This window comes from Oryctolagus cuniculus, chromosome 4, assembly GCF_051225735.1.
Source record: "Oryctolagus cuniculus isolate XC-2025 breed Fujian yellow rabbit chromosome 4, ASM5122573v1, whole genome shotgun sequence".
NCBI lineage: Eukaryota > Metazoa > Chordata > Mammalia > Lagomorpha > Leporidae > Oryctolagus > Oryctolagus cuniculus.
In genome coordinates, this window is record NC_142870.1 from 147,241,378 (window position 1) to 147,254,679 (window position 13,302).

Below are 13,302 nucleotides of genomic sequence, written 5' to 3' on the forward strand. Positions count from 1 at the left end.
GCGCACCGCACTGATCCGAAGCCAGGAGCCAGGTGCTTCTCCTGGTCTCCCATGCGGGTGCAGGGCCCAAGCACTTGGGCCATCCTCCACTGTACTCCCGGGCCACAGCAGAGAGCTGGCCTGGAAGAGGAGCAACCGGGACAGAATCTGGCGCCCCGTCCTCCCCTTCTTTCTTTTTTTAAAGATTTATTTATTTATTTGAGAGGTAGAGTTACAGAGAGAGACAGAGGGAGAGTGGCTGCAGTGGCTGGAGCTGAGCCAATCTAAAGCCAGGAGCTAGGAGCCAGGAGCCAGGAGCTTCTTCTTGGCCTCCCATGCAGGTGCAGGAGCCCAAGCACTTGGGCCATCTTCTACCACTCTCCCAGGCCACATGCAGAGAACTGGATGAGAAGTGGAGCAGCCAGGACTCGAACCAGTGTGGGATACCAGTGCTACAGGCAGAGGCTTAGCCCACTATGTTACAGTGTCAGCCTCTTTCCTTTCTTCTTTATTATTTACCATTTCACTAATCTGTTGTTAGTATATAAACGTGTTTAAGTATCTCATTAAAAAAAGAAAATCTTTGAAAATCCTCTGCCCTGAATGCCTGCCTCCTATTTTTCCTTGTTAAATTTCCTAAAGAATGGCTTCTTGAACTTTCTTCATCCCACCCTTTTTCCAACCCACCACCCCGTGCATCTGCCAGTCTTCTCTTCAAAAGCTGCCCTGTGGCCCCTGAATGGAAGAGGGGTATTATATTTTTCAAGACTCCACAGGCAGGACAAAGAATGATGTGAAATGTAAGATTTCCTTGACCATCTTGAAGGTGGTAGCTATTCTGAATTTCAGCTCTTGCTTTGCAGTAAGAGCTGCTGCTACTTCTTTAGCACAGGGCTGTATTTATGGATGCTGACTGGTTCTGTTAAGCCACATTGAGTAGGCCAGGTAATGATGAGATGATGGCTTTAGGGATATCTGTCTTGTTGTTGCCTCTCCTGTCTTCTGGATTCTGAATCCCTTGAGAAACAGATCCAGTGCTTAGATGGGGAGGCAGACATGAACTTTCATGGTGAAAGCTGGACTAGAAAATGTGGCTAGAAAGTTTCTGTAGAATTCTTCAGTTGGAGTCAGCTTTTTTGGTGAGGGGTCTGCAGAACAGACGTGAGGATCCTCGGACCTTGGCTTAGAAGGTGACTGATTATGATGGCTTCAACCTGCAAATTCTGTCTCAACTCTTGGCTCTGTCTGGCTCTCCATGGCTCTGTCGTTGATGGCTGCAGTCTTCAGCAGGGTTTCCGGATCCTAGAATGGTGGTTCTGGTCTCTTTGTAAAATAGAGGGTGGTAGCTGGGTAGAATTTTTATCCTGTTGATAATTCCTAGGACTATTTGTGACAGTTTGGATCTTTTAATAGCTAGATTGTACATACTAAAGGCTCAGGCATTGATGAACGAGCTGTTACTGAAGTCGTTACTGTCCTTCCTGTTACTACAGAGCCAGTTTTATTTCTCCCTATTTTACAGGTTGAGTATAAGCTGGGATTTCAAGTAGACAATTATGTGGCTATGGACATGCCCCAGGTCAACATTTCTGTTCAGGGGGAAGTTCCACGCACTTTATCAGGTGAGTGAGAGTCCTCTGAGACAGAGTTAACATACTGCTGACTGCCTGTGCTGAGCTGTGCTTTACCTCCTCCCATGCATTGCTGGCACGGCTTCCACACGAGTCCCTGTGTCTGACCTTGTTCTTCCTCAGTCAAGTCCTGCATCCCCCAGTAGGACCTGGGTGACCACTGCATATGTACATCCTGACCACATGGCAGGAAGCTCCTCAGTGCCCCCAGGCCCATCGGCTGGATACAGAGCAGAGTCCCCAGTCCGTGTGTTGGGACCTTTACTGGCTGCCCCTTCTCCTAGCCAGCCTTGTTGCTGCCCTTGACTGCTCCTGTGTTCTTGCAGTTTGACACCAAATGCAGTTTTGATGTCCACACCTTTGCATGAGCTGGTCTCTGTGTGTGGGACCATTGTTTCCTCCTTTCTGAAATCCTGTTCATTCTGCGACACTCAGACTCTTTACTGTCCTTATCCTGCTTCCGCCTGTCCTCCCAGTGGTTAACTCTCTCTTCTGTTCTTCCTGCCCCATTGTACCGCGTTTTTAACTGGTTTCTAATTGCATTATCCTGTAATTTTTTTCTTGTTGTGTAGCATCTGGACACAACATAGGCACTCCATACATCTATGAGTAAATGAACTATCTTATTTAAACCAATTTAACACTTTTGAACTATTGAAATCTTTTTCTTAAAAAGATTTTATTTATTTATTTGAGAGGAAGAGTTAACAGACAGTGAGAGGAAAAGACAGAGAAAGAGGTCTTCCCTCCCCTGGTTCACTTCCCAAATGGCCTCAACATCTGGAGTTGTGGAGGTCTGAAGCCAGGAGCCAGGAGCTTCCCCCCAGTTCTCCCACATGGGTGCAGGGGCCCAAGCACTTGGGCCATCTTCTGCTGCTTTCCCAGGCCATAGCAGAGAGCTGGATCAGAAGAGGAGCAGCCAGAGTAGAACTGGTGCCCATATATTACGCTGTTGCTGCAGGCGGAGGATTAACCTACTATGCCACAGCACCAGCCTCTGAGTGAGATCTTAATATAGTAGGAATGTTTTAAAATTGAAACCATAAGTGATAGCAGTGTAGTCAAACTTTTCCTGGCAGTCTTATTCATGTTGTTAGTGATATCCATTAGTTTAAGCTTTAAGAAATGCAAGAAGGTGGATTAATTCATATGGGTAAGTAAAGAAATGCAGAAATGTTCCTATCTCTGATACACTCATACATACTGAGAAAAGATATATTCTAAATTATAGAAAAAGAATCTTTAATTGAAAGATTGAAAAAAAAAATAGGCGGGGCCGGTGCTGCACCCATGTGGGAGACCCAGAAGAAGCTCCTGGCTTTGGATTGGCACAGCTCCAGCCATTGCAGCCATCTGGGGAGTGAACCAGTGGATGGAAGACCTCTCTTTATGTCTCTACCTCTCTCTGTAACTCTTTCAAATAAATAAATAAAATACATCTTTAAAAAAAAATTTAAAAAATAGGCATTGATGTTTGTTACCCTGTTGCTGCAGTTGCTGATAGAAGCCAGAGAATGTTTAGAAAGCTGTTGTTTAAATTCATAGTTGAGAACTTATCCTATTTGTTTACCTGTTTATATTTAATCTTTCATTAAGAGCAAGATAAAACAGCATCTCGAGAATGGATTATCTTTCTTTCCTACCATATAATTTTTGTTACTGTTCCTGATAGGACGGGTAGGGACAGCAGGGTTTACCTTTTGAATCTAGCTTCAGTGTGTTGGACGTACGAGACAAAGTTATATATTAAAAATCGTGAGCCGAAGTTGAAAACAATTATCTCTTCATTTATGTCTTGGTTAGTTCTTTACTGCTAACTTTTTGTCCTTAATGAATGAAACACTTAATGTCTAACCTTGTGGTGTTTAAAGATGAGGTATCTGAAAGCTTCTGTTTAATTAGTTTATGTAAATAAATGACTTTCAGTTTTATTACAACAAAAATAGTTCTGAAAAGTTTATTAGAGCCATTTTGAGCATTAATGTGGATTTTTAGAAAATTGAATGATTTTTCTTATTTTTTTTAAAGTGTTCCGGGTCGAACTTTCCTGCACTGGCAAAGTAGATTCTGAAGTTATGATATTAATGCAACTCAACTTGACAGTAAATTCTTCAAAAAATTTTACAGTCTTAAATTTTAAACGAAGGAAAATGTGCTACAAAAGTAAGGAATTTGTCAACATTTTATCTTTGTACACATTTAATTATGATGAAGTCTTGATTACAGCTGCAGATGACAAGAGAAGGAACACATCTAGTTCAGGCCCCACTCAGTGCCTGGTTTCTCAGTCTTGGCAGAACTGCAGAGATATTTTCCATTAGGGATAGGAAATAGAACCAACATGACTGAAGAGTCAGAGAAAGAAGATAAATGTGTTAGGGGACCCTGAGTAATTTGAGTATCACTGTGTTTTCCTTATAAAGTTACTTTCGTGTGGAAGCCTTGCTCTGGGGTCAGAGAGACATGGGCTAGAATGACAGCTTTTTTTTTTTTTTTTTTTTTTTTTTGACAGGCAGAGTGGATAGTGAGAGAGAGAGAGACAGAGAGAGAGAGAAAGGTCTTCCTTTTGCCGTTGGTTCACCCTCCAATGGCTGCCACGGCTGGCACACTTGCGGCCGGCGCACCGCACTGATCCGAAGGCAGGAGCCAGTTGCTTTTCCTGGTCTCCCATGGGGTGCAGGGCCCTGCCAGTTGCTTTTCCTGGTCTCCCATGGGGTGCAGGGCCCTGCCAGTTGCTTTTCCTGGTCTCCCATGGGGTGCAGGGCCCAAGCACTTGGGCCATCCTCCACTGCACTCCCGGGCCACAGCAGAGAGCTGGCCTGGAAGAGGGGCAACCGGGAAAGAATCCGGCGCCCCGACCGGGACTAGAACCCGGTGTGCCGGCGCCGCTAGGTGGAAGATTAGCGTAGTGAGCCGCGGCGCCAGCCGACAGCTTGGTTCTTTCCAAGATACTGGGGCAAGTTGTATAACCTCGCTAAGCCTCAGTTTTTCTCATATGCAAAATGGGCATTATACATGTTTCAGAAGTTTTTATTTTCTTTTTCTGCTTTTTAAGAATAATTAAATTTAGCCTGCCACATAGAATATCATATATAAATGTTAGTAGTTTTTTTACTTTTAATTATATTATCTGTTACTCAGGAAATCACAGCATGTGTGAAAGAGTTCCAGCATGCTAGGTCATAGATCAAAAAATTTTGTAGTTCTCTTTAAGGGTTATCTAGTCCAACTCACTCACTTTCAATTGCAAAAATTCAGGTCATGTGGGTAGAACTGATTAGTATCCAAAGTGGTTAAAAAAAGAGAAACCAGTGGGCGCTGTGGCTCAATAGGCTAATCCTCCGCCTGCAGCGACGGCACACCAGGTTCTAGTCCTGGTTGGGACGCCGGGTTCTGTTCCGGTTGCCCCTCTTCCAGGCCAGCTCTCTGCTATGGCCCGGGAGTGCAGTGGAGGATGGCCCAAGTGCTTGGGCCCTGCACCCCATGGGAGACCAGGAGAAGCACCTGGCTCCTGGCTTCGGATTAGCGTGGCAGCCATTGGAGGGTGAACCAACAGCAAAGGAAGACCTTTCTCTCTGTCTCTCTCTCTCTCACTATCCACTCTGCCTGTCAAAAAAAAAAAAAAAAAAAAGAGAGAGAGAGAGAGAGAAACCCACACTTATAAATTCCCTAAACTTGTTCAGTGTTGACTGTGTTCTAAATGTTCCATGTACAGTAAGCCCATTTAATCCTTACAGCAACCTTAGGCAGCAAGTTCTTTTATTATCTCTTCTTTGGGAGGTGAAAGCTGAGTTCTGAAAATCTGACTGATTTGCGAGCTCAGAGAGCTAAGTGGTGCAGCTGAGGTGCAAACCTATACTCTAGTGTCATTGTTAAACTGTCTCCCAAGAAATTTCCTGAAGCCAACAAGTGCATTAAAATGACTAATGTCCAGATACATGCCAAAAAATAAAAATAAAAAAAGCCGTACTGCATTAGAATAAACATTTTAAAAATGGTAAGTTAGCACCTTTTGGCTTTTGTGTTTAGATACATTTTTCAGTTGTAACACATTTAGTTATGTACCTACTTTGATATAATTTTAAAACTGAAAGGGCTTTAAAAACTCTGTAGCCAAACCTAGCCGGTATAAAATGAACATAAGGAGACTGGGGCTGTGGAGAGGTTGCCTGCGCTTCCCCGGCTGGTCAGTGAGGAGGGCAGGACAGCTGGGTCCTGGTCCCCAAGGAGATGGGCAGACTGTAGCGTGGTGTTTCATCTGTTACTCTTCAAGGCACAGTGAGATACAATTGGTGTGGTCCATGGGTCCCACCAATGCTGAAATCCACTAAGGTCAGTGATCAACCAGTATTCAGAGTGATCTATGCCTTCTCTGTTTTCTTTAATTGATACATGAAAATGAACATTAAAATTCTATTGTTGGTGTTATTTTCTGTTCTGTTTTACTTAAGTTTAATATAGTAGTACCCTCTTTATTTGGTCATACTTTTCCATGTTAATGAGTTTCACTTTAATATGTGATCCCAATGTATTTATCTGGTTTTCCAGGCCACTAGCTCTTAAAACAGTCTACTGTTAAAAAATATCTGTACAGCATGGAGTGTTACTGGCAAGAAAAATTTCCTTTATCATTTGAGGATATGAGTTACAGTGTAAACAAGTTGTGCTACTCCAGAACTGCTTAGAACTGTTCCATTCTGCGAATGTGCAATGTGAGGCTCCAGTGCACGTTTGTGTATAGCTTCCCCCAGACTTCTTAATCACAAAACCCTTTGCCAATGAGCACCTAAAAGTAGAGCCCTTTGGCTAAGCTGGCACTATTGATTAATGATTGAGGTGATTATCAAATGTAGCTTTCAATATCTTGCAACAAATAACCTTGTTACTTAATTCAAGCAGTGTTCTGATAGAACCCAAAACTATGTTAGAGAAGCGTTCATACAGTTTAATTATAGTACTTAAGGATTTTCATGAAAAAGAAAGAATTCCTAAATAATCTTTTATATCTTTTTTAATTTAGAACTTGAAGAAGTAAAAACTTCAGCCTTGGACAAAAATGCTAGCAGAACTATTTGTAAGTGTTACTGTATTATCTTTATTATTAGGGATTTAAAAAATGGTTAATTGAATATGAACGTGATTGCACAAAACTTAGAGGTTCCAGTTTGTTGAATGATAATGATGCCATGCTGTTTGTAAGTTGGTAAATGAGTGGTTGGAGAAGTGCAGTTCATATATATCTCCTAGCAAGTTGGTTAAAAAGCTTTCACAGACAAGAATCTATTTCCTGTCTTCTCAGGTGTTCTAATTAAAGTATGAACATGAAATATGTTTAAGATTTTTATTAGCCCAGCTTGGAAAATCGAACTTGTGTCCTGGCCCTAGCCAGGTGAAGATCTAAGCTTAAACACAGTATATTATTTCAACCAACATCACTGAAAGTCACAGTAGATTTTGGGGGAATGGGTATTGATTATGATTAGGTACTATAGCAGGCTTCTTTTTTTCTTTCTTAGCATGAGCACATCATTGCATCTTATTTTCCTGAGATAGTTGTTAATAGCAGCATCTTAAAATAATAATATTCTTTTAATGGAAGTTGACTTTAATTTTTTTGAAAAAATTTTAAGTCTGCAAAAATTGAGAGTATGCTTCAATGAACCCCCTGTACCCACCACCCAAGTTCATTAATGATGAATATTTGACCAGTGTTTTTCCACTGAAAAATATTCTGGCTGGTTAGGAGTAGGATAGAATATTTTAAAGCACATCCCAGGCATCACATTATTTCATCCACAGATATTTCAGTGTGACTCTGTTAAAAAACAGAACAAAACAAAGCACAAAAACCACAGTCACCCCATACCTATACACTTAGATTTATCACATATAGCAAAATTAGCAGAAATTCTTAATACCTTCTGATAGCTAGTCCATGTTCAGCTTAATCTAATAGTCTTAGAAGTGTAAAGGTTTCTGCCCTCTGAGTCAAGATTCCTGTGAAGCCTACACACATAGTTTGTGGCTGATACTTATATTCATCAGAAAGCACCTCCCTGATTTTTAAATACACTTATTGAAGAAATTGTATCATTTCTTCCTTAGAATTTACCATATTCTTCATCTTCCTGGTGTTACTTAACACGTTTTTCTCTCTGCTATAAGTTGGCAGTCAGATTTCACACTGGATTCGATTCAGACCCAATTCTGGTGGCAAGTTCAGTCCACAGGCAGTACTGTGTGCTTCCTGTCTCGTCTTTGTGTTACCTCAAGAGGCACCAGGTATCTCGGTGTGCCAAAGTAGGTCTTTTTCTGAAGGTAAAATAACATGAAATAGTGTCTACTCATATCTTATTTAGATGCATTTCTAGAAGAAAAACATTTTTTAACATTACTACTCTCAAAATTTACCTTTGAAATTCCGGTGATTTTACCCATGTCTTTGTACATCCACAGGCTGTTTCCACAAGAACAGTATTGCATATTCTTGGTCTCTTCCTTGCTCCTTTCCACTCGTCTCCTTTCCTATTTATTTATCCAACCACCAGCATTTGCTGAGATTCCATGGAGTGCCAGGGCATGTGACTGAGGCAGAGAACCCTTGCCCTCAGTGCCGTGTAATGTAGCTGGGGGGATGGACGGGAGGGTGGGCAGTGGTAGCAAAGGCAGTGAAGCTGTGGTGGATACAGAGAGCCTTGGAAACCTGAGGAGGGCCATGTTCCCTCCACTAAGGGAGCGAAGGACAGCCTTCTGAGGAAAGTGACATCTCATCTCAGACCTGAGGATGAGCGGGCCGTGACGGGCAATAAGGCACGTCAAAGCGAGGGAGTGAGAACAGTGCACACACCAGCCTGGCACTTGGAAGCCATTGAGCAGGGTGCACGTGGGGCACCTTCTAGCAGAGTGCCTGGGCGGTACTGCCACACGTGCCGTGGGCTCTCCCTGCCTGTCCAAGACCGGGCAGCCCTGCAGGGCCATACCGTTTCCATGGGGAAAGCTATGCCTTCATTTCGGCAACAGCCCAGTCCAGCCACCCTAGAGGTCATTTGGTCTCTTGGCATCGCTTTGTTCTGATTTGTTTGTTGATTCAAAGTTTAAATTTTAGAAAGCACAGCCGGCGCCGCGGCTCACCAGGCTAATCCTCCGCCTTGCGACGCCGGCACACTAGGTCTAGTCCCGGTTGGGGCGCCGGATTCTGTCCTGGTTGTCCCTCTTCCAGGCCAGCTCTCTGCTGTGGCCAGGGAGTACAGTGGAGGATAGCCCAAGTACTTGGGCCCTGCACCCCATGGGAGACCAGGAGAAGCACCTGGCTCCTGCCATCGGATCAGCATGGTGCGCCGGCTGCAGCGGCCATTGGAGGGTGAACCAACGGCAAAGGAAGAGCTTTCTCTCTGTCTCTCTCTCTCACTGTCCACTCTGTCAAAAAAATAAAAAAATAAAAATTTTAGAAAGCAATCTTATTTCCATGTTTTTGAAAGACTTAACTTTTATCTTTTGTCCTGACCTATCCCCAGAACTCCAGATTGTATGTCTGACGATTTACCATCTGCATGTGGATTTGTACTAGGCAGTCCAGACTTAACTTGAACAAACAGAAACCTCTTTCAGTTCTCACTTCTCCACCTGCTTCTTTTTGTCTTTGTCAAGCTACTCTATCCAAGTAATTCCTTAAGCCAAAACTTTGATTCCTCGTCTTCCTCTTACGTTAGTACAATTTATTAACAAGACCTGTTGACTGCTTCAAATACATTTTGTTCTACCTTCACCATGACACTGTTGTCCAAGCCACTGTTCTGTGTCTTTCTTTGACTGCTCTGGTAACCGTCTTAGCTTGTCTGCTCCTTCTGCTCTGGTTTCCCCACACAGCATTCTTAACACAGTAGACAGTCAGCAGGTTTTTTTTGAGTGACACTATGTTTGTCATTCCTTTGCTTGCAACCTTGGTGATAATTTCCCATGTCATTTAGGAGAACCCCTCGGATTCCTCTGGTTCTCTTCAGTAGAACTATGGTGTGCACCACACTCATTGTCGAAACTCAGTCACACCGCTTGTCCTTGCTTAGATCACATACACGAGTGTGTATTGTCTCTTCTCAGTGAGTGTGAGTCTTTGTCATTAGGTTATTCTCCCTATTCTTGCTTTCTGGTTCTGTCTCTTAAAAATGCTGTAAAGCCGAATATCATTTTATCAATGCAGTCTTTAAAAAACAGCTAAACAAAGGTAATTTCTGTTACTCTCAAAAGAAAAAAAATAAATGTTTGTTCTTGTGCGTGCCTCTATTGTTCATTTCTTTCCTCTGAGTCAGTGGTCCTTGAGTTCTCCAACCCAGACGTCAGTACTGAGAAACTAGGAAAAACCTAGAGCGCTACGTTTTGCAGGATGGTAACTGCTTGTTAGCCGCTCTGAGTTAGTTAAAACTAGGTTAAAATTAAAGCTTCAGTTCCTCAGTTATACTGGTCGCATTTCAGTGTTGAATAGCCAAAGGCCCCTGCACTGGGCAGCACCCTGAGAACATTTCTCTGACTGTAGAAAATCTGTCGGGCAGCACTGTGACAGTGTATTTTGTGCTTACCATTTGTGCGTGACTGTCATTTTTGTTTGCCAAAAGTCCTATTTAAAACCTGTAAAAACTAAAACAAAAACAAAAACACTGAAAAATTGTGTGAGCCGCTGGTAATTGATGTTACTGAAGAGGGAATACAGACAGAAAATGGGAACCCTGTTATGTAAAACGGGATACTCACTGTGTAGATTGGGTCACAAAGCAATAGACTGTGTTTGTTTAAAAAGCTTAATGTGCTTTTCGTTTTTATTTCAGATGATCCTGTACATGCAGCTCCAACCACCTCTACACGTGTGTTTTATATCAGTGTAGGGGTTTGTTGTGCAGTAATATTTCTTGTAGCAATAATATTAGCTGTTTTGCACCTTCATAGTATGAAAAGGATTGAACTGGATGACAGGTATTGTACATGTTTTGGGAAAGGAGAAAAATAAAAGCAGTTATTTGCATATGTGTAAGAGCCTCTGCACACCTGTGTGCACTGGTACAGGGGAAGGAGGAGGTTGACCAAGCTTCAGTCAGAGGAAAAATAAGATGTCCTGAACACTGCCTTTGATTTCTCTGATTTTATTTATTTGTGAATTTGCGAAGTCAGAAATCAGTTTATTAGTTGTTAGGAGAAGTGGAAATCCGGTATGTTTTTTCCAACCCCGTTGAAATATCCTAGACTCCTATTACCTTTTTCTTTAAGATTTAATATTGATTGAAAGAGTTACAGAGAGAGACGCACACACAGAGATATCTTCCATCCTCTGGTTCACTCTCCAAGTGACTGCAGTGGCTGGGGCTGGCCCAGGCCAGGAGTGTAGAGCTTCATCCAGGTCTCTCACGTGGGTGCAAGGGTTCAAGCACTTGGGCCATCTTCTGCTGCTTTCCCAGGTGCATTAGCATAGAACTGGATTGGAAGTGTAGTAACCAGGACATGAACTCGTACCCATATGGGATGCTAGCGTCACAGGCTTAACCTGCTGTGCCACAATGCGCACCCTGTCCTATTGCCTTTTAAGATCAGCTATTTCGTTGATCTAGTTCCCAGCTTCATTATTTTCCATCTGTCCATCCAGCCATTTATTCATCCAGTAAACATTTATTGAGTAACCCACCACGATATAACATTGCCTCTCAACCTAGTTGTACATTAGAGTTGTGGGGAAGTTTTGTTAAAAACATACCAGTCGTGGGTCTCACCTGCCAAAGATCCTGATGTAATCAGTGTAGGGTAGTGTTTGGGCTACGATGTTTTTCTTCAAACTTCCTGGATAATTATAATGTACAGTCATTTTGAGATGCATTGGGTTAGGTATTATGCTAAGTGCTGGGAATACCAAAATTAATGATACACTTCCTGGTGTCAACAATTTAATCTTTGACATTAGCTCATGATTATACAACTGTGTCAATTTGATGATCGTGATAGGTATAGTATGGTATGGGAATAGGGAAGGTGCTGATCACAGCCTGGGTGACTCAGAGATGGCAAGGAGGAGGAAGTTATAATCAGGTAGGGAAGAGGTGGAGCTGGAGGTGGAGGTGTATGTTCACGACACAGAGTCCTCATTTCCCTGCTCAGTGACTCCCAGTTGTGGACTAGACATCCCTGTTTTCGTTTGTGGAAGTGCTTCTCCCGTTCTCTTTGAGCCTTTGCTCCCCTTCTTCCTGTGTCCTTACCTGTGCTCTTGTCAAATGATGACTTGTTCCTCACTTGTGCCCTGTATGGTTTTTGTTCCTGCTTTCTTTTTGCCCATGGGACTCCCTGTATTTTCTCCTAGTCCAGACTGTTCATTCTTCAAGTTCCAACTCCAGTGCCAAAGTTTTCATAAAGTCTTTAAGCCTCCCAGCTATTCATATCCTTCTCTCTCTCATTCGCAACTCCCTCTCTTATTGTACTTTTTCCTTCTGGGTCTCTCTTTTTTTTTTTTTTTTTTTTTTTTTTTTTCTGTGGGCTTGTCTCGTTGGTCCTGCTGGAATGTCAGCTCTCACTGCCCAGTTGGAGAGCCATGTGTCTCCCCCGTTGCCGGGTCCCCAGTCCTAGCCCAGTGTCACCTGTGCAGTGAGTGAGCACGTTTGGGCATAAAGAAGGACTGCAGGGGCAGGGGTCTGCCTCCGGATACTGCCTGTCCTCGCTGTTCTGCTTTCTGTACCTGTGTAGAGAAAGGAGAGGAAAAGGGTAAGAATGAGAAGTATGTGCTTTGTGTACCTGGTGGTGTTGGAAATAGGTTTACAAAGGAACAAATAACATTTAGAAGAAAATTGAGAGGAAAAAGAGGTAACAGAAGCATTTTGATAGGACAGGATATATGTAAAATTAGAGGGGTTTCTGGTCAGCATGCTGAGAGTTGCATTTAAAATAAATTATTTAGTTGAGAGACGGAATCAAAGAGTTCTCATCCCTTGGTTCACTCCCCAAATGCCCACAACAGTCTGGTCTGGGCAAGGCCAGAGCTGGGAACTGGTGACTCAGTCCAGGTCTCCCACTTGAGCCATCACTGCTGCTTCCCAGTGTGTATATTAGTAGGTAGCTGGATTGGGGTCAAAGCCAGGACTTGAATCCAAGTACTTCCATTCGGGATGCAGGCATCCCAAGTGGCATCTTAACTGCTTAGCCAAACGCCCACCCCAGGAGTTACATTTTCCTTGAGTGCTTGTGGGCCAGAATTGTGCAGGAACTTTCCGTTTCCCTGGGGCATACACTTTTGACTACTGAAATGATTGGTTATCACCCATTAATAAGTGTTCTGACTCTACAGGTTTTTGGGCAAAGGTCTTCAGACATTGAGTAAAAGCAGCTTCTATTACTGTGTGTTTTCATTGCCTGGTGGTCAAGAGCATGAATGTGGAAGCACACCTCTGAGGTCTGGTGGTTCTCCTTCCTAGCTTATGTCCTTATGGCCTCCGTAGAGTAAGTTACGGAGCTTCGCCATGCCTCTGTTTCCCTCAGCTATCAACCAGAGATAGATGCCTAATAGGCATGCTGTAGGCTTTCGTGAACTAGTACTTCAATGTCTTGCAACCCAGTCTTGCCCATAGTAAGGCCATTTTTAGGTGTTTGTTGTCAGAAAGTTGTGGTGTGCTAGTAGTGATTTCTTGTGCAGCTCTTTCCTGTTCTATTAGTGGTTGTTGATTGATTA

General features: G+C 43.0%; 1 protein-coding gene across 7 annotated transcripts in view; it reads left to right on the forward strand.

The window, feature by feature from the left end:
• RYK (receptor like tyrosine kinase) overlaps positions 1-13,302 on the forward strand; it is a 103,753-nt gene that overhangs the window by 52,722 nt on the left and 37,729 nt on the right. For 5 of the 7 annotated variants that reach the window (XM_070072805.2, XM_051818598.3, XM_089331174.1 and 2 more), the window contains exons 3-6: positions 1,502-1,601; positions 3,639-3,773; positions 6,631-6,684; positions 10,430-10,574. In XM_070072805.2, coding sequence (XP_069928906.1) covers positions 1,502-1,601; positions 3,639-3,773; positions 6,631-6,684; positions 10,430-10,574 — 434 coding nt within the window. The remainder of the gene's footprint in view (positions 1-1,501; positions 1,602-3,638; positions 3,774-6,630; positions 6,685-10,429; positions 10,575-13,302) is intronic. The other 2 variants (XM_070072806.2, XM_070072807.2) reach the window with 1 other exon arrangement.